Below are 21690 nucleotides of genomic sequence, written 5' to 3'. Positions count from 1 at the left end.
TGGGAAAGCTGCTGAATCACATTTTGTTCCAAGTGGGTGTCCTATTAATGTGTAAGTGGTTATGTTATGATTATCAACAAGCAGCCCCTCTCACCACCGTGTGAATGTTTGTGTAAATGGGTGAACACTAGCTTGTGTTGTAAAGCATAATTGAATCATTGGTCCAAATTAAACAGTGCTATTAATGTAAAGGCTATGTAAAAATCGTTACATTGAACTGGACAGACTACTTCTGTGATCAGTCAGAGCCTTGACTCTATGGAGACTGTTCTAGTACAGAGGACCATGTACAATGCCAGGACAATCGTGGGGAATCCCAGCCACCCCCTGCACACCACCTTCACTGGGCAGAGGAGTGCCTTCAGTGGCAGACTGCTGTCTCTCCCCAGAGAGACTCAGGACCTCCTTTGTGCCCCGTCTCATCAGGGAGTACAATCATCCTCTCAGAAGGACGGTTGCACGGATACACTGCGGGGTTCCTGGGTGTCAAATGTCATGATGTCATCTTTGATTGGTTGATGATGAATCTGCATGTGTCCTGCCCAACATATTGTATGGTCCCTCAGTTGTGGTTATACTATCTCTTTTCTGTCATTATTGCACAGACATAAAATGTCTGTCGATGTGATCAAGCGCTTTACAAATAAAAACTGATTGATTGTGTTACTATTATGTATATTTCTGCATTTATTATGAGGAGATGATATACAGAATTTCCCTCAGGATTAATAAATTATCTATCTATCTAGACTAGAATAGAATGTCTTTAATCTCATCATACACAAGTGTACAACAATTTTTTAAAAACAAGTCTCAGTGCAAAAAAACCGAAGTGCAAAGGAACAAGTATAAAAACAGAACACAGGTGCAAGAAACAAGCAATTATCGAATATATTTACAATGAGCCGTCAAGAGTGTAGGAATGTACTGTGCTGCAGATGGCTTGATTAGTCGCAACAAATACATTGCACAGAGTACCTAATTGGGCAGGACTTCCAACAGTGTGTCATCAGTTACTTTCGGAGTACCGTGTTCAGTAACCCGATCGCACTTGAATAAAACATATTGGTCAGTCTAGAGGTCCGGGCCTTGATGGACCTGTACCTCTTCCCAGCGGGAAGCAGAGAGAACAGGCTGTGGGTGGGGTATGAACTGTCCCTGGTGATACTTGTGGCCCTGCAAACATATCTGGTGTTGTAGAGAGGATAGCTGTACACCTACGACCTTATGTCCTGACTTCCGGACCCTTTCCAGAGCCTTCTTCTCAGCCTGAGAACAGCTGTTAAACCACACCAGGATGTTGTTGGTGAGGATGCTGTCAACAGAACACCTGTAGAAGGACAGCAGCAGGTCCTGGGACACGTTTACCTTTCTCAATGACCTTAGACAGTAGAGGCGCTGCTGATGTTTTTTCACAAAGGCATTGGTGTTGGTGCCCCATGTAAGGTCCTGTTCCCAGGAACTTGAAATCGCTAACCGGTTCCACGAGGTCGGTCTGTCTGTCTGTCTGTCTGTCTGTTTATCTATCTATTTACTGTATCCACCCACCTACCCATCCATCCATCCAGCCATCCATCCATCTATCTATCATTGTCCAGGATTTCATATCTGGGCTTGCGCTAGCCTATCGCCACTATGCCATAGGTGAAGTAAATTTTAGCCTGTGTAGTCACAGTTCTTATTTTTAAGAAAAAAAAGGCTAAGACTTACAACTAGGGCTGTCAGTTTAACGTGTTAATTAGATTAATTAATTACGCTGCAAAGTAACCCGCTATAAAATTAACTCAATTAATCGTGAGAGGCAAGTCAATGCGCAATAATTTTAAATTTGGCCCATTGAGGGACCCGTAGGCTTCAGTGGCACGTCACTTCGTACTAGCCACTAGTCAAAAGCAGAGTGACTGACAACAGAGATGGATGCGACACAGGAGAGCGAGGCAAGCCCACTTGGACCTTTATTATACCTTATTTAGATCCATGTTATACTATTCATTTTGAATTGCTGTATTGAGTCAGCTTCAGTATTCATTTTGATTGAGAGTCTGCTTATGTGTCTATTTGAGACTCAGCCTTATTTTATTTCTGAATTTTATTTATTTTATTTAACTGTATTTGTATTGCATTTTTGAGAAATGCACCTGACCTAATTGGTTTGCTGATGTGCTTGGCCTTTTTTCTTTTGAATTTCATTTATAAAGCACACTTAATCAATAAAAATGTGGATTTCAAATCTTCTTTTCTTGGTGTATTCTACTGCTGAGTCATGCACTAGAATTTTGTAATGTCCTAGAATTCAAATTCTTTATTTTGGGGCCTTTAGCAGGTATGAGATTAAAATGTGATTAATTAGATTAATTAATTACAAATCCTGTAATTAGATTATTTTTCTTAATCCCCTGACAGCACTACTTACAACTTTTTTGAAGTCGCGAAAATCCCCGAGAGATAACATAAGAAAACAAACTTTTTCTCTCGCTAGGTGGCGCGCATGCTGACGGAAATAGCCGACAGAAATCTCTGATCATTAAATATGAACTCGGGTGATGACCTACTCTTGTCCAATGAAAAAAAAAAGGATTCTATTTTTACAAGCTAAACCCACAAATTGGTGTACGACAAGGCGAGGATGGTCGATGGAAAGAAAATGAGAATAGAGTGCTTTATAGTAGATTTTGTGTTAAAATTCTAATTGAACAACAAATGGTGAATGCTGAGAGGGGGTAAGAGTGGTGACAGATCGATCAGAAGGTAAATGAAAGATATTATCAATACTTTTTTGTAGTCTTAGACTTTTGATCCCTATGAGCGGCAGGAATAACCAGTGATGCATGTAAATGTGTATTCACCTCCCTTGCTATTTTAAATGCCTTTTTAAATAGAAATGAAAAATCATACTATCGAATTAAAAAAGATAAAATAAAATAAAATAAACTATGGCATACCAATGGTGTTGGTGGTGGTGTTGGGGGTTTCACGACAGCATACGCCCCCCCCCCCCACACACACACATAAAATCATACTATCGAATATTGAGAAAAGAAATATTAGGATAAAACTGAAATCAAAGTGTCTCAGTCAAAGTTAAAATGTCTTCTAGTCTAAGTAAAACTTACAAGTAAACATTGAGTAATATTTTGTATGACTGTATGTTCACATAGTGAATATAGTGAAGTTTTCAATGGTTGAATCTCACATTCATACCTACATAAAGTAGGACAGAAATAAAGATAGTTCAGCTTGAACTGTTGACTTTGGTGTATTTTTGTAGGTAAACTGAACAGAAGATTTTGCCCTCAGAATGCACCAGAATGCAGGAAAACAACCCCATTTTCTAACACCCCCCGCGACCAGCGTTGCTCATCAGCGCAGTGCGTTGCGCCGCTGTCTTGGACACAGAATGTGGCTTTTTGTGGCTTGCTCAATTCTTTTACACGGAGCCACAGTGGCTTAGTCATACTAGCTCATAGTGCAAGCCCAATATATGTACGTAGATACAGGATGGTGTGTGTGTGTGTGTGTGTGTGTGTGTGTCTGTTTGTGTGTGTGTGCATTTTGTCAGCTTGTGGTCAGTTTGTTTTTTTCTTGCTGTTTCAGTTGTTTTTGGTTTGAGCAGCTAGTTAAGGTTTTGCCCTGATCTCAGACCACTGCCAGGAACTGCGCTTTTTGCTGCCTGCCCATTGTGCTGCCTGCCTTTTGCTTGCCTGCTCACCTGCTCATTCCTTCAGCTCTGAAGGATCTTGACAACTTGGTCAGTGACCCCATTGTCTCCTGTCACGTAGAGGATTCTGCTGATCACTGTAGCGCTCCGACCGAACACTCAGTTCTCCCGTCAGCTGCTATTGAGATGTTTGTTGTTCTTCCACATTTGCCATTTTCACAAGTCTTTCCAAACATCTTGCATTAAAGAGTCAAACATGTTTGCATCTGCATTTTGGTCCTGTTCCTGGTTTGGTTCCTAACAAACAGAACACTAATGAAGAAAATATTTTAAAATGCCCTACGAGATGCAGATTTTGCAATAGTTTAGGTCCTCATTGTGAGTTCAGTTACTGCTCATGGCACTTTGCTGCATGTCTAAACCTTACTCTCTTTTCCATTTCCTGTCACACGTCTTTGGCCATCCTATCCATGAAATACAAAAATTCACACCAAAAAGGTCTTGTGTTTCTGTCTGAGAGAAAAAGCTCTTCCACACTTCTGGTTTTCCTATCTTACATGTCAGCGGATGAACAGATGTGTTTTGCTGGTTTTCCATCAAACTCCTATTTTTCATTTGTGGACAAAGCCACCTCATTAATCGCTCTCCACTTCATCACACCGTTGATTTATTTGTAGTTACGAAGGAGCAGATTAATGAATGTAGAGTTTTGCCCTTCTCCCTGAATATTTTTGCATGGTGCTTTTGAGTGCGCTTCTTGTAAGGGTGAAAAATGTGAGGTTCTTTTTCCTGTGGATAGAAAATAGCCTATTTTTTCTTGTACTTACGGCTCAATTAATTTCCAAATTCCTTCTTTAAGCCTCAGCAAAAAGTAAATAAAAAATTAAAAAGCAATTTGTGATTTTTTAAATTTTTTCCCATAAACATTACATTGTTCACTTGACTCAATGAGAAATAATTTAAAAACATATGTGTGACTCCATTGGCAAATATTGTTAATATCAAGCAAATTACTTCTCAATATTTGTACACAGTTTGACTGTGTGAATATTTATGCCCATTTATTGTTTGCAAAAAGGACATTTATTGCAGAAGACATACAAAAATCACCAACTGCATCACCCAAATATACGATTTGGGACACCTTCCCACACATACCCACCTTCCTTCTTGTAGAAGACTAACTCAGTCTTGAATTCCTTCCTCTCATCCAGGGCTCCTTGGATCTGGGCTGTTAACCGGTCACTTGTTTCCGGGCCATACAGGAAGTGACATGCGCAGCTCTTCTGCATGAGCTCAGCCCGGGCGTAACCAGTAAGCTCGCAGAAACCATCAGAGCAGTAGACAATGGGGTACAGAGACTGCACCTGGGCATTTCCTAGAACAAAGTTGCTGTCTGTAGAACAGAAGAGAGAAAAGTAATGAATATGATTGAAACAGAGAAAATAGTGAATTCATTTCATTGACTGTTTTGTTCCATAAAATATAGTTTAAACTTGAACTGCAGACATTTTTCATAATCGTTGATGTCAGGCCAAAATACCTGACAATAATGTCGTCCAACTGTGAAGAAATAAAGGGGTAGATGAGCTATTCAGGATCAGCTATGAATAAAAGCAATAAATTAATGAATAAAAGTGCTGAAGTTTTTTATAAATTGCTGGCAGATATTCAAACGTTAGAGGGGTTTTCTCCAAATTGAAAACCAGGTTTAAAAGGATCGCCTGTGAACCAGAGAAAGGTTTGTGACAATATTCCATAGCAGTGAGACAAAACTCATTCATATTTATTTTATTCTAAAATTTATATTTGTTCGTTCATTTTCAACCCCTTATCCACATCCAGGGAAAAGCAGTTTGAGCGGGGAAGCCCACACACTCCACTGCTCGGCCACTTCTATGAACACCTCTGGGGGATCCTGAGGTGCTCCCAGGAACCAAGCAGTGGTGGACCGTGTATTCACACCTAGACCTTCAGTGATGCTACCCTTAGCCAAACTTGCATAACTACATCCCATAATGCTGTAAGCAGCTCCCACTGCTGCCACCAATGTAGCATTCAGGACTGAAATGTTTATAACTTCTCTCAAATGGGACAAAAACCTGTGTCAGACCCACTCCTTTTATTGTCACTTGCACAGAAGAAACCCGCGGCCACACCTTTATAGACGTCACGACTACGTCACAACAAAACCGACTGAAATGAGCATCATTTATGACACCACAGCTAGAGAAACGAAATACAGACATACACTAACACAATACTTGATGCTGCATCACCTCAATCATATTTTCCAGCAGGAATACAAGTCTCTTTGTGTATTTCGTGATCTGATTGGCTATCACATCTGTCTATTAACTACAGTATATGTTCCCGTTCACTCTCAGTGCAGGGGGACCTGCATTCTAGATTCTGAAGGTCCTTGGCAGATTTCATTCAACCTGGCAACACAAGCTAGCTGAATTCTGATTGGATAAAGCCCGTCTAATCTAAAAATAGAACACTTACCCAGCTTTGGCCTATGTCATAGCATATTCAAATGCATAATTATATACTTATACATATATTTGAATATATTTATATATTAAGGAAAATGTATTAAAATATAATTAATTTTCATCATAAATATCATGATCTCTGGTTATTTTAGACCAGCAGAGAAGGCCTTGCTGGCCCCGACTGCCTACCGCTGGAACCAACAGATATAATATAATATAATATATTATATAATAAGAGTAGACTCAAAACTGTCCTCTTTGATAAAGCCTACAATTATAAACAACACAGATTCCACTAGATAAGCAGCTGTAGGCCTAGACTGCTAAGGGTATTTTGTCTGTCTTTCCAGTTAAAGAGAGTTACTTTAAGGACTTCAGTAGCTTCTGTTACTTTTCCTTCTCTTTCTTTGCTTTCCTGCTAATATTAAATTAGACATTTCAAATGCTTGCAAGATACTGCTGCTGTCTTTGTACTTCTGCTCGACAGGAAGGAAACAAGGATGGAAGACAGGAAATCCGAGGGCCTGGAAATCCCGCCCCCACTTCAGCAACTACAGCACAATTTGGATTGCAAGTTTTGTCTGTCCTATCTGCCACTCTGTCTCTCTCTCTTTTCCGTGTCCTCTCTCTATCCCCATTGTATTTCCTTTCCAACCCAACCGGTCAACGAATGACCGCCCTCCAGAGTCTGGTTCCTGCCCGCAGTTTCTTCCACAATGAGGGGGGTTTTCCCTGCTGCTGACGCTTATGCTTGCTCTAGAGGGTTCTGTTGGTTTTCTCTGTCCGTAAAAGTGCTTTGAAATCTGCTGATGTGATTAAGCGCTATGTAAATAAAGGTTGATTGATTGATTGTCCTCTCTCCTCCTGAGATTTGGAAGACGCGGCACACCTGCTTACAGTCGCCACGAATCAACCCTCATCATATCCTGGTCTTGACTCCACGCCAATGCCAGGACGATTCTGTATTGTTTGTCTTCCCCATCAGCAACTTCTTTCTACAACCTTAAATAAAAATTCATCTAAATTCCAGACTGGAAAAGAGAGTAGGTTTCGTGGAGCATCTTTTCACTACAACACAATTTACTACAACATATCCTCATATTCATCTCTGTCTGTCTCTCGCTCTTGTCTGTCTGTCTCTCGTTCTCTCTCTCTCTTCCAGACAGAGGCCTGATCATTCTGACTAGTGGCTATAGGTAGGAGTAACTCAAAAATCCAACTCTGTGTCCCTTGGATTAAAAGAATACATTCTAAAATCTTTATATAAATTTTTTAACAGATGTGCATGAATGTTCATGAAAGTGGTTGTTTGTGTACGTATGCAGCTCTGTTATAAACTGGCAACTTGACCAGGGTCAACGGCACTTCTCTCCGAGTCAGCAGGGTGGGGTCCACCGCTCAGGACCCTACATAGGATAAGTGGCCACGGACAACAAAACGATGAAACAAATATATAAGACAAGAGGATAAGACTAGAAGTTTGTCATTTCACTCTAATTCCACACAGCAGAAATTAGAAAAAGAAACAGCAAGCTGCTCCTACATACGAAAATAGTTTTTCTTGACATTGCTGTGGAACTGACAAGATGATTCATTTATTTATGGCAATCAGCTGTCTTTTGAGACAATCTAGTACTCCTGGAGGCCCCATCAGCATCCACTTATTGGCTTATGAAGATCTGGCTTAATATTACATAAGGTTGTTTGGAAGCATTATTCTACATTGACACTGAAGAGAATGATCTGTCTTCTGCACCTGATACCGATAACATATTGACTGGAATAACACTGTACCCAGTTGTACTGAAAGCATATCTGGATTCTCTCACCTTTGACCCTGAAGTATTTCTATTTCTTATTTGTTTTTATGTTTCTCTTTTTTAGCACGTATTACCCATTTGGTTTATAATATGGAGAATTTGGCCATTCCACGTGCTATGATGCCAAAAACCTTTTCTTACACCTTTTCTTACACCTTCCTATGGCATGTACTACAACTGAGCAGAGGTCCATCCTTCCCTCCCTCCATTTTCTGTTACCATTGTATCTGCCGTAGTGGGTCACAGGTAGCTGGAGTCTATCCCAGCTATCTAGGCGTGAGGCAGGTGATGCCAGTGCACCACAGAGCCACACAGACACAGACAACAACACACGCACACACTCACTCCTGGTCAATTTGGGACCATTAACCTGAAATACATGATTTTGGAGGTGGGATGAAGCCAGAGAACTTGGAGAGAACCCACGCAGACACGGGGAGAACATGCAAACACCACACAGAGCGGGAGGCGAACCCGGAACCGCCTTGCTGCGCGGCGACAGTGCTACCCACTGCGCCACTGTACCGCCCTGAGCAGAGGTTATTTTTTAAATTTATCAGTTTATTTACAGTAATCCCTTGCTACTCGCGATTAATGCGTTCCAGGACCACCTGTTAAAAACGAAATTCTGAACTATTATTAGTAACAAATTATTATTTATGGTAAGTTGGACATTTATGAACCCTCCCCATACTCATATTAAGCCACATTATATCTATCTTACCTTTTCCTACACTCTTATCTTACCTTTCCCCACACTCTTATAGACACACGGATGCTGTCAGCCAATGAAATGCGCATACAGTATCAAGTGCTACCTACTAAAAATCCGCGATGTAGTGAAGCCATGCATCTTGAAGTGCAAATAAGTGAGGGGTTACTGTATGTAATGGTTTTTTTAACATGTCGTTACAACAACAGAGTACCACCTTCCTCTCATTTGCAACATCAACAACATCTGAAAATAAGGGCTGATGGGTGGAGGCATTTGGCTTGTGTAGTTTCCGTCCCCAGAATCAACAAACACATTGACATTCTGTTTCAAAGCTACCATTCTGTCCCAATACACATGTGTGTTCATACATCTACATGATTTCCTTTGGTGAATGTAAGTTGTTTAGAGAACTGTAGTAGTTGTGATGTGAGCGAGCATGGTCATTTTTCCAGTGTTCGTACGGATTCTATACAACAATGTTATGATCCCATTATCCAATAACCATATCAAGAGTTCACTAACATTTCCTTCTTTTCTGTAACCTTGAAACGTCAATTCTTTATACAGTAATCCCTCACTTATTTGCGCTTCAAGATGCACGACTTCACTACATTGCTAAATTTTAGTAGGTAATCATGTGATACCGTGTGCGCATGCTATTGGCTGAAAGCATCAGGAAGTGCGCTGAGTTCCGAGACTCAGGGAACACAACACATTTCCGTGAGACACAAAAATGCTTTAAACAGTCTATAAGAGTGTGGGAAAAGGTAATACAGATATAAAGGTGGTTTTGATTTTTTATTTTATGTATGTAGTTGCTATTTTGTCGCTAGAATTTCATTTTTTGCAGGTAGTCCTGGAACGCATTAACCACCAGTGACGAGGGATTACTGTATGCTTTCCTTGAAAGCAGATATGGTTCCTAGATGATATATATGACATATTGTATGTAGATATATACATGTGCAATATTTGGAGTGGGAAAAAAAGTTATTTCCCTACAGGGATTAATAAACGATTTATTTATTTATTTATTTATTTATTTATTTATTTATTTATTTATTTATTTATTTATTTATTTATTTATTTATGTAGACTCCTAACTTCCTTGCCTCCAGAGGAGGAATTTTTTTTTATCTTGGGGTCTTGTTCACAACTGAGAGAATAATGGAACGAGAGATTGGATGGAGAATTGGGGCAGCAGGAGTGGTATTGCAGTTGCTTTATCGCACTGTTGCAACAAAGAGTGTGCAAAGTAAGCCAAGAGGAAAAGCTTTCCATCTACTGTTCAATCTTTTTTCTCACCCTCACCTATGGTCATGAGCAATGGGTCATGACCGACAGAACGAGATTGCAGATACAAGCGGCTGAAATGGATTTTCTCAGGCAGGTAGTTGGTGTCTCCCTTAGAGATAGGATGAGAAACACTGCAATTCACGAGGGGCTCATAGTAGAGCCAATGCTCCTTCGTGTAGAAAGGAGTCAGCTGGTTTAGGCAGCTGGTGCAGATGCCTCCAGGGCACCTCACTAGGGAGGTGTTCCTGTTAAGTCTCGCTGGGAGGAGACCACGGGGCAGACCCAGGACCAGGTGGAGGGATTATACACTCAACAAAAATATAAACGCAACACTTTTGTTTTTGCTCCCATTTTTCATGAGATGGACTTAAAGATCTATAATTCATTCCAGATACACAATATTACCATTTCTCTCAAACATTGTTCACAAATCTGTCTAAATGTGTGATAGTGAGCACTTATGCTTTGCTGAGATAATCCATCCCACCTCACAGGTGTGCCACATCAAGATGCTGATCTGACATCATAATTAGTGCACAGGTGTACCTTATACTGCCCGTACTAAAAGGCCACCCTGAAATATGCAGGTCTGGGGACTCAGAACCAGTCAGTATCTGGTGTGACCATCATTTGCCTCATGCAGTGCAACACATCTTCTTCGCATAGAGTTTATCAGATTGTCGATTGTGGCCTGTGGAATGTTGGTCCACTCCTGTACGAAGTTGCTGGATATTGGTGAGAACTGGGACACGCTGTCGTATACGCCATTCAAGCACATCCCAAACATGCTCAATGGGTGACATGTCTGGTGAGTATGCTGGCCATGCAAGAACTGGGACATTTCCAGCTTCCAAGAATTGTGTACAGATCCTTGCAACATGGGGTCGTGCATTATCTTTCTGAAACATGAGGTGATGTCCATGGATGTATCGCACAACAATGGGCCTCAGGATCTCATCATGGTATCTCTGTGCATTCAAAATGCCATCAATAAAATGCACCTGTGTTCTTCGTCAATAACAGATGCCTACCAATACCATAACCCCACCACCACCATGGGCGACTTCATCCACAACACTGACATCATCAAAGCGCTCACCCACACGACGCCACACACGCTGTCTGCCATCTGCCCTGAACAATGTAAACCGAGATTCATCCGAGAAGAGAACACCTCTCCAACATGCCAGACGCCATTGAATGTGAGCATTTGCCCACTCAAGTCTGCTACGGCGACGATCTGGAGTCAGGTTAAGACCCCGATGAGGACGACCAGCATGCAGTTGAACTTCCCTGAGACGGTTTCTGACAGTTTGTGCAGAAATTGTTTGGTTATGCAAACCAATTGTTTCAGCAGCTGTCTGAGTGGCTGTTCTCAGACGACCTTGGAGGTGAACCTGCTGGATGTGGAGGCCCTGGGCTGGTGTGGTTACACGTGATCTGCGGTTGTGAGGCTGGTTGGATGTACTGCCATATTCTCTGAAACGCCTTTGGAGACGGCTTATGGTGGAGAAATGAACATTCAATGCACAAGCAACAGATCTGGTTGACATTCCTGCTGTCAGCGTGCCAATTGCACGCTCCCTCAATGCTTGTGGCATCTGTGGCATTTTGCTGTGAGACAAAACTGCACATTTCAGAGTGGCCTTTTATTGTGGGCAGAATAAGGTACACCTGTGTACTAATCATGATGTCAGATAAGCATCTTGATGTGGCACACCTGTGAGGTGGGATGGATTATCTCAGCGAAGCATAAGTGCTAACTATCACACATTTGGACAGATTTGTGAACAATGTTTGAGAGAAATGGTAATATTGTGTATCTGGAATGAATAATAGATCTTTAAGTCCATCTCATGAAAAATGGGAGCAAAAACAAAAGTGTTGCATTTATATTTTTGTTGAGTGTATCTTGACACTGGCTTGGTCCACTGGCTTGGACCGGTCTTTGTCTCTGACTGGATCCCCCAGTCAGAGCTGGTTGATGTGGCCAGAGAAAGGGAAGTTTAGAGTTCCCTGTTCAAGCTGCTGCCCACACAACCCAACTACATATGAGCAGATGAAGATGATGATTATGACGCTGACTACTTTAGTAATGGTCCAATTTAAGCATTTGCTGCCAACATGACTTCATCTGATGTCAGAGCTCTCACAGATAGCAACGCATGGTATCACCGAACAGCAGCACGAACTATGACTTTTCATAATACATCCACCCATCCATCTGTCTGTCCGTCCATCCATCCATCCATCCATCCATCCATCCATCCATCCATCCAGATTCTTGTAGAGGAGAAGTCAGTAATCATCTCATCTGCAGTCAGTCAAAAATCTGAACATTGGTATCCTGAAATGAGTGTCCCTCTTCCTTAAGGTGAAAGAAGACTCCTGAATCCCGACTGATGACTTGGCTCTTCTGTGCTGAGCCATTCATTTATGGAGCGGTTGTTTAGTGTCCCCTATGCAAACATCTGAGCATTCCTCGCTGCATTTAACTGCACACACCAGATTGCTCTTGTGACTGTCTGGTGTGGGGTCGTTTGGGTGGAACAGTCTTTGTCTCAGACCTGAAAACCTACACAAACTTCAACAATTATGGGTTACTAGTATTTATGCAACAGTTTTCCTCCTCTCAATTTTTTCTTCTGTGAAGGCAGACTCACAACAGACAACTGGGCTGTTGCTTGGGCAACAGTCTCTATGCGAACAAAATGTATTATGAGTCTGGACATGTATGGTTGTGAACTGAATCTTGACTGACTGATATCAATATTCAGTGATTGCACTTCTTTTAGTCTCAGTAATGTAGCCGACGACTGCAGCCTCTGCTTCAAGAATACATACAGTAGATGTGTTGATGTCCGACGGGTGTTTGATAGACTGCGTGTGTGTGTGTGTGTGTGCATGTGTGTGTGTGCGTGTCTTGAAGAAGAAACAGAGACAGACAGGGAAGGGACCTATCCTTCAAACATGCCTGGGGGCAAAGTAGCTATACTGCCTTGATGAATAATCTAACGTTGGCCTGCAATGACTACATGATTGGACTCTACCCCCTCTCTCCCTCCTTCTCTATCTGTGTGTGTGTGTGTGTGTGTGTGTGTCTGTTCCGTTTTCTCAATGGAAAGGGCAACCCGGTGTGCAAAGGATATTACTCAAGTATATACTGTGCCTGTTTATTTTCTTTCTCTCAAAAGCAGCATGTAACAGTAGAAACACTGGAAACAGTACAAAGAGCAGCAGTAGAAACATGTCTCTGTAGGTTCTTAGTTATCTAGGATATGATTATTCAAAGCCATTTAAATGAATCTATTGGACTTTAAGAAAGTTTCTTGAAGAAATTTCGCTTCTCATCCAAGAGGATCCTTCAGTTCTAGTAGAAACAGTGGAAACAGCAACAGTAGAAATAGTGAATACAGTGGAAAGAGCAACAGCAGAAACAGTGGAAACAGCAGACCGGTAGAACATCCGAAGAAGCTTAGATCATTATTATTATATTATTATATTATTATTTTATCGTGAAATTTAGACAATTTCCCCATAGGGGACAATAAAGTGGACTTTCTTTCTTCTTCTTCGGTTTGGACTGCAAATGTTGTACAAAACAGACGATAGCCTTCAATGTCAGTGACACTGTCAAGAACCAGCAGAACCAAGTTTCCAATACCTGGGTTACACAATCACAAATTTGAGAAAAAACAAACAATCTTGGCTGTAGAATTGGAACAGCTTTTGAGGAATGGAATGAGCTCAAACGCATTAACAGATCATCATACACACCTGTCTACGAGAGTAAAGTTCCTCACTGCCTGTGTGAGATCCCGCCTCATATAGAGTGTTCACACTTTTGTAATACCTACCACCTTTTTGGAACCATGCATTCAAATCCACCAGTTTAATATCTGAGATCGTTACGATATCAAAAGCTGTGAAGGGTGGAACAGCAAAGTTACATTCTGTTGAGTATTTTTGGATACATATACGTATTTTCCCCGTCATCACCAACTTCCAACCAGCCACATACATTGTTATATGGACTGTTTAGTTTGGGTGAGAAGTAAGGTTGGACTGCTGGTTTAGTTGGTATTCTCTTCTCATGTTTACTTTAGTCATTTGTTTTCTGAGGTTAAATATTAATATTTTGAAGATAGGATTATTTTGTTTGTTTTGGCCTTGGTCCAACCTGAAGTAAATTTGACATTTTATTTGATAGTCTTTAGTCCTTGTAAATAAAAACATGATTTTTGTTAAATATTCTAAATATTTGCCTGTGGCTACTTGGGACTTGGGGAAGATTGGGCTTGTTCATGTTATTGCTCAGGTCCTCCTAGACTGAGCGCAACACTCTTCTTTGTTTCTGTAACAGGTGCCAACCCCTAAGACTTTGACATGAGAAACACCATGTTCCAAAGCATCATCATCCCAGGTGAGATGTGGGTGACTTTGTCTGATTTGCATTGCACATAAAGAATAACCCCTCCTATTTTGAGAACAATTCCAAAATGTGACATCAAAATTAAAGCAGCATTTACAGCTGAAATGTAAGCACAACATGTATTTTCTACCAAAACTGCAGCTGTGACTGCACACCTGTGACTGATTCAGATTGCTTCTGAGCCTGCAGACACTCAAAGTGTATAACAGGCCTAATGGTTCATGCATCAGCTGCTCTGATTACATATGTAAATGATTACTAATTTGAATAAAAAGGGCACTTTCTTTCAAACACAAATTTAATATGGCCTTCTTTGGAATGTGAGGACAATAGATATTGTGCCTAGAGCAAAATGCTGATTCTTGTCATGACTCTGTAACCTCTGACCAAACATAGATGTGTCTCTTAGTAAATCAATACTGCATCACATCGTAGAGTGAAGACATTAACCTCAGTGCATGAATCAGGCAGAAACGGTTGCCAACCGAGTTCCCTAGAAATCGAACAGTACAGGGCATGTTGACTATTGTTGCATGTTAAACTGCTGTTGTGATGTAGACCTGACCTGCAGCAGAGCAGACCAATGCTCTAACACTCGACATTGATCGCAACACACACCAACTTCATCCTGATTACAGACAGGAAGTTCAGAATCATTTCATCTCGCCTCGTTTTCTTTTGCTTTCATCCTTTCCCCAGTCCTCTTTTGCTGTTGTCTTTCTTGGTATACCTCTCTAAGTATTCTCTCCATGTCTTTCCTTATCTGCTAGAGCTGTCTCACAGGAGATTGGCGTGACTAAATTACTACATGAAGGAATAGGAGGCTCAAACCCCCTTCAGAATATGCTTTCCCGATTGTATTGGTTCACGTTTATGTGAAAGAAGTGTTTTAGCATGCTCCCTCAGTTTGAATTTATTGCTTCATTAAATATATGCAGAAATTAATACAAAACCCAAAACCAGTGAAGTTGGTACGTTGTGTAAATTGTACATAAAAACAGAATACAATTTGCAATTCCTTTTCAAGTTTAGATACAATTATTGTATACTGTATATTCAATTGAATTCACTGCAAAGATAAGATATTTCGTGTTCAAATTGAAAAACTTGATTTTCTTTTGCAAATAATCAATTTAGACTTTAATGGCAGCAACACATTGCAAAAAAAGTTGGCATACCGTGTTACAGCGCCTTTCCTTTTAACAGCATTCAGGAAACTGAGAAGACCAATTGTTGAATCTTTTTGGGTGGAATTCTTTCCCATTCTTGCTTGATGTACGGTTTAAGTTGTTCAACACTCCCCCAGACTGTCCCCTCCCCTCTGTTGTTATATTTTATGCTTCATAATGTGCCACACATTCCAGTGGGGCACAGCTTTGGACTACAATTAGGCCAGTCTAGTACCTGCACTCTTTTACTACAAAGCCACGCTGTTATAACACATGCAGAACGTGGCTTGGCATTGTCTTGCTGAAATAAGTTGGGGTGTCCATAGAAAAACACGCTGTTTGGATGGCAATATATATTGTTCCAAAACCTATATGTACCTTATGGCATTAATGGTGCCATCACAGATGTGTAAGTTGCCCGTGCCTTGAGCACTAATACACCAGGGCCGAGTGAAGCCGGCAGCGTTTCTGAGTGTTGTTGCATAGTAGAGTTTTAACGTGCTCTTACAGATCTAACGACAAACTAGTTACTGACTGATTTTTTGAAGTGTTCTTGAGCCCATGTGGTGATACCCTTTACACAGTGATTCCAGTTTGTGATGCAGCACCGCCTGATGGATCGAAGGTCACGAGCATTCAGTGTTGGTTTTCGGTCTTGCTACTTACGTGTAGTAATTTCCCCAGATTCTCTGAACCTTTTGATGATATTACGGACTGTAGATGATGAAACCCCTAAATTCCTTGCAATACCTCATTGAGAATTGTTGTTCTTAAACTGTTCAACAGTTTGCTCACGCGTTTGTTCACAAAGTGGTGACCCTCGCCCCATCCTTGTTTGTGAATGACTGAGCATTTCAGGGAAGCTGCTTTAATACCCAATCATGGCACCCAACTGTTCCTAATTAGCCTGTTCACCTGTGGAATGTTCCAAATAAGTGTTTGATGAGCATTCCTAAAATTTCTCAGTATTTTTTGCCATTTGTGCCAGCTTTTTTGAAACATGTTGCAGGAATTAAATTCCAAGTTAGCTAATATTTGCAAAAAATAACAAAGTTTACCAGTTCAAACATTACGTATCTTGACTTTGCTGTGTATTCAATTGAATGTAGGCTAAAAGGGATTTGCAAATCATTGTATTCTGTTTTTATTTACAATTTACAAAACATTCCAACTTCACTGGTTTTGGGTTTTGTAGTTCACACTTACCTGACTTTTATTCCTTTCTTATTCCTTATTTAACCAAGAAGTCCCACTGAGATTAAAAATCTATTTTACCACACAAACCTGGCCAAGGTGGATGCCATGCAAGTAGAAAATTGACAGGCAAAGACACGTTAAAAATAAATAAGACAGTAAAATGTTGAAAAAGTTTTTTTTTTAAAAAGGGGAAATGTTAAAACAGTCATGGCTAATTTGAGGAAGTGTCCTCTCAAGAACAACATTTCCATTCTTCTTTTATAAGGATATAAACACTCCTGTAAGCATGCAGTTAATACATACACATCAAACTACACACATTGGAACACGTCCCAATTGAGCAGCTTGTAGGGGGGACGGCGCCTTGCTCAAGGGCGCCTCGCTCAAGGGCGCCTCGCTCAAGGGCTCCCCACTCAAGGGCGCCTCGGCAGTGGCTGGGAGGTGGGCTGACACCTCCCACCGTCAGCTCACACTCCTGGTGACATCACGGCGGGAGCAGCATTTGATCCACTGACGGCTGGGGCGATCTGTCTGAGACATCTGCTCTACTGCTGAGCCACTGCCGCCCCAATGAGACCATTAGTCGCAGCCATAACAGCAGTGATGGTGCTATGACCACTTCTAAAGCCAGACTGGGACTCATATAAGATGTGACACACACACATACACACACACACACACACACACACACACACACACACACACACACACACACACACACACACACACACATTGGTATCTTGAGGCATCACAAAAAGACTATGCCATTAAACCAACAGAAATCACTGTGAATTACAGTGTATGGTTTTATTTATATTATTTACATCCTTTTCTTGGTTTACCGTGCAGCTTTTTTCCTTTGCAGTGCAAAAGCCAACCTTCATCCTATCTGTTGAGATTAAAATGGCTGTGGATTGAAGACTTTTGTGCTACCTCTTGTCTTCTATTACAAGTCAATGCCCATCAGCGCCCCATTCACAGAATCCTGCATTTGCAGGGCAGAACTGCTACAATTTTCCTCTGCAAGGGCATTTTGCATGAATGAAATGAAAGTTTGATTGGGTCTGCTTGTTTCTTTGTCTGTGAAACCACTGGAGGTTAGGGTTATTATTCATTCGGCACCAGTGTTGAATCACACGTCTGTGTTAACGTGAGCTGGACAGGTTGGACATTTGGACTGCATGTCACCAACCCAGGAGCCTTAAATTTCAATTCAATTCAATTCAATTCAATTCAATTCAAAAAACTTGATATGTCCCCAAGGACCAGTTGAAAGTGCATAAAGCAGTAAAATACACAAGAAACCGAAATGTACAACATGAACAGGAATGTGCAATGAGCTAATAAATATATTAAAAAAGTAGAAATTGTAAAGCTATAAAACTTTTAAAACATTTGTCAGAAACACTTCATATTGTGGCAGCGTTATGTGTGTTGTTATGAACAGTGTAAACATACACTTTGTAAACATAAAGTGTAAACATAAACATAAACTGTATCCAGTTACTGGTAAACACAGAAACTGTAGAGAGATTCAGCAGGATGTAGGAGGTTGACAGCTTTGGAGAATGTTATGGAGAACGTGGAGATGCTCTCAATGAAGGAGTAATAGAAAGCCAGCAGGATGTTTTTGCTGACTTCAAAGGAATTGGGAGGTACTACCACTGATAACATTTTCTGCTGATCTCATCTGTGTTAGAGGAGAATTTCAGCAACTTATCAAAAATTGTGCCCAAGCATTTGTACTCCTCCACCTGCTCCACATGCTTCCCGTGAATTGAGGTGATGGATGCTGCGGCCAGCTCCCTTTGCCTGTTAGAAAAGGCCACCACCAAATCCATCTCTTTGGATTTGCTCACATTCAGCTCAGGAATGAGCTGTCACACCACTCCACAAATTGAGCTAAAGCTGGTCCATGATGCTGTGAGGAACCTGAGAGCAGGGACGAGAGAAATGTGTCATCAGAGTACTTGACCAAGTGGCACTGAGGCTGGGCGGATCTGCAATCATCGGTGTAGAGGATGAAGAGCAGAGGTGAGAGCACGCAACCCTGAAGGAAGCCAGTCGAGTTTTGTCAGGGGTTGGACACCTTGCTGTTGACTCAAGCTCTCTGTCACCTGTTGGTTAGGAAGTCAAGAATCCACCGAATGAGTTGGTTGTCTTAAAGGAAACGAGCGGTGAGTTTATTAGCCAGAATATGAGGCTGTAATGTGTTGAATGCAAAGAAGAAATCTGCAGCAGGAGTCTGGCTGATGTATTTGACTGTTGTAGGTGTTTGTGTATGGTGTCTATGATGAATACTTTGGCGTCATCCACACCCCTGCCAGCATGGTAAGCATACTGAAGTGGGTCCATCTGAGCATCAGTGGTTGTGAGGGTGTTAACAAACTTCTCCATAGCTTTTCTATAGTTGAGGGACTGAGCCAGTGTCCATGGATCTTTGGAAAATGATTTGGAACACTTCCCCCACCAGCTCAGCAATGAGTCTTAAGACGCATTGATGTTATCTGGACCAGGAGCGCTGTTTTCCCTGGTCCTCCTGAGAGCTCTCACCACATCATCGATTCGGGACTGCTGCCTGTAACCAGGATGGTTTGTGTTTGGAGTTGGTGATGTTCACAGAAGCCATGGTTTTGAGGTCCTGCCAAGTTGAGTGGAGGTTACCCTGGGGGAATTTTTCCTCCATCTTATTCTTGTAATTTAGCATTCTTTAAATTTAGCTTTAAATACACTGCTTCCTTGGAAAAAAAAGCTGTCTGACCTCCACAGAGACCTGCTGACACATCACATAATGTGACATAACATGACACAACATAACATGACATGAGAAAAAAAAACGGTTCCCTTTCATATTCTGGACAGTATAAATGACTGATTTTGTAATGCTTCAATAAGTGAATTCTGACATTAATTTATTATTCCATTGATGACTAATGATGAAGTTTGAGTTCAAGATTTGTGTGAAAATCCACTGTACTTAACTGACAAAAAAGAAAAACTTTTAATTATGACGTTAACATCAGAATTCTAAAAAATATTTTCCCTGATGCTTTTCTGTAGAGAGCAACAGGACAGTACGAAAAAGAGACATACAGAAGCCTTATGAGGTCCAGTGAGGCGTGAGATTAAATTCATTAGGTACATAAACATATTCTATGTTCTAAAGCACATGTTTGTATAAAAGCAACTGAGGTCCACAAATTGAAACGCTAGTGACAAATGTATTTGCTGTCATTGTGATTGGTGCCAGAGCTCTGAGTGAACGTTTCAAGCACTGAATCCTGTCCATCAGATGTTCCCCTAACAGCTGTGATTACACACAGTCGACTTTTTGAATACAAGCATAGATTTTTGTGACTATTTATGCTGCATACATTCAGATAAGGACATCCAGCGTGAGGCTCCTGTGCAGCCCTTGACTAATCAGTCTGCTTCTCTGGGCCCTGATGGTGTGCTACATGTTCACTCTGCAAATGGTACCAATGGCAGTTCAGTAAAGCACACAATGAATGACATCATTTCTCATATGTCCAGAGACTTCTGTTAAATGATATAATGTCACCAAGAAATAGAGGATATTGTTCCCATTTTTTAAAAAAAAGTATGAACTGAGAGACTTATAATATAATAGCTCAATAATAGAAGCACTCTCTATCAAAGAGTAATTACACATTTTAGGTATAAATGCAGATGAAACCAAAGACCGTCACTGGGGAGGAAGGTATCATTTTTCATCTGACAAGCTATTCCAGGTGCTTTGGGCTAGCTGTGATTGCGAGAGAAATACTTATCAGCCATGCCTGAGTTGAACAAAGCTGTTGAGCCTGGAGCCTTGTTAAAAACCAGCTGAGAACAATACATGAGACGGCTGAGTCAAGTGGGGTTGAAAGGGTTAATCTAAACAGGAAAGTACCGGATAAGGAAGACTTTGTGTGGTATTTCATCTCCAGTCACAAAAACTGAATTGCTCTGTGTGAGGAGTTTGCATGTTCTCCCCATGTCTGTGTGGGTTCTCCGGCTTCCTCCCACATCCAAAAACATGCAGCTTGGATTAATTGATTGATTCTTGATCAGCTGGAGACCAGACGATTATGGTCTACCAGAAAATAGATGGATGGATGGTTGGAAGGATAAGTAAATAATTAATACCAAAAGCAGTGCCGTGTCCAACCCAGAGATCAAGTTTTAATGTGCGATCTCCAGAAAGAAGGGCTCAAAGGCAGGTGTGACAGGTTGGTACACCAAGTGTATTGAATCAGAAGCTAAGCATAATTGCCAATGCGTAATTGTTCCGTTTTAATTTCTAATGACAGTGGATTGGATCTCTCTGTTAAAGCTGCACCTGAGCCCCTGTCAGAAATCCTTCCTCTGGGGTTAACAGCTATTCTTGAAGGGCTGACAAATCAATTCAGTGTCCTGAAATACAGTGAGCTGAAAGTCAGATCCTTCTTTTAAAATACTTTGTGCCTTCCCAGTTAAACAAAATGGATTTGTCTTCTTCTTGTGACAGATGAGTATTGGTGCTATTATTGCTGAGTCAAACACAATATGACTGTTCTCACTTTTGCTCTGATGTATTTATGCTCTCCAGCCCAGGAGAATGATGTTTGGAGAAGTCATCAATAGTTTGGATGTCCATTCTGGTCCAATAGTCAGCAAATACAGACACTGGGAATAGAATTCACAATGAAATGGGAGACTTTTGTTCGTCCAAAAGTAAAGAGTTTGAAATTAAACATTTGCATAATTTTAATGAGTAAAGAGGAAAAGATGTAATAACACTATAGTATGCCTTTATTTAGGAGGTGATATGAGTGGAGAGATACTCAGTTAGTGACCAGAGGTTCCCAGCAGTCACACCAGCTCTTCTAGCAACAACACTCCCCACAATAAGTGTCCTAGCAT

General features: G+C 41.0%; 1 protein-coding gene across 1 annotated transcript in view; it reads right to left on the bottom strand.

Annotated features, from left to right (window-relative positions):
• kcnh3 (potassium voltage-gated channel, subfamily H (eag-related), member 3) overlaps nt 1-21690 on the bottom strand; it is a 144030-nt gene that overhangs the window by 69692 nt on the left and 52648 nt on the right. The window contains exon 2 of the mRNA XM_068329113.1: nt 4821-5054. Coding sequence (XP_068185214.1) covers nt 4821-5054 — 234 coding nt within the window. The remainder of the gene's footprint in view (nt 1-4820; nt 5055-21690) is intronic.

This window comes from Antennarius striatus, chromosome 12 (genome assembly GCF_040054535.1).
Source record: "Antennarius striatus isolate MH-2024 chromosome 12, ASM4005453v1, whole genome shotgun sequence".
NCBI lineage: Eukaryota > Metazoa > Chordata > Actinopteri > Lophiiformes > Antennariidae > Antennarius > Antennarius striatus.
The sequence above is the reverse complement of the archived record's forward strand: the minus strand, read 5'-3'. Positions and strand labels throughout refer to the sequence as shown.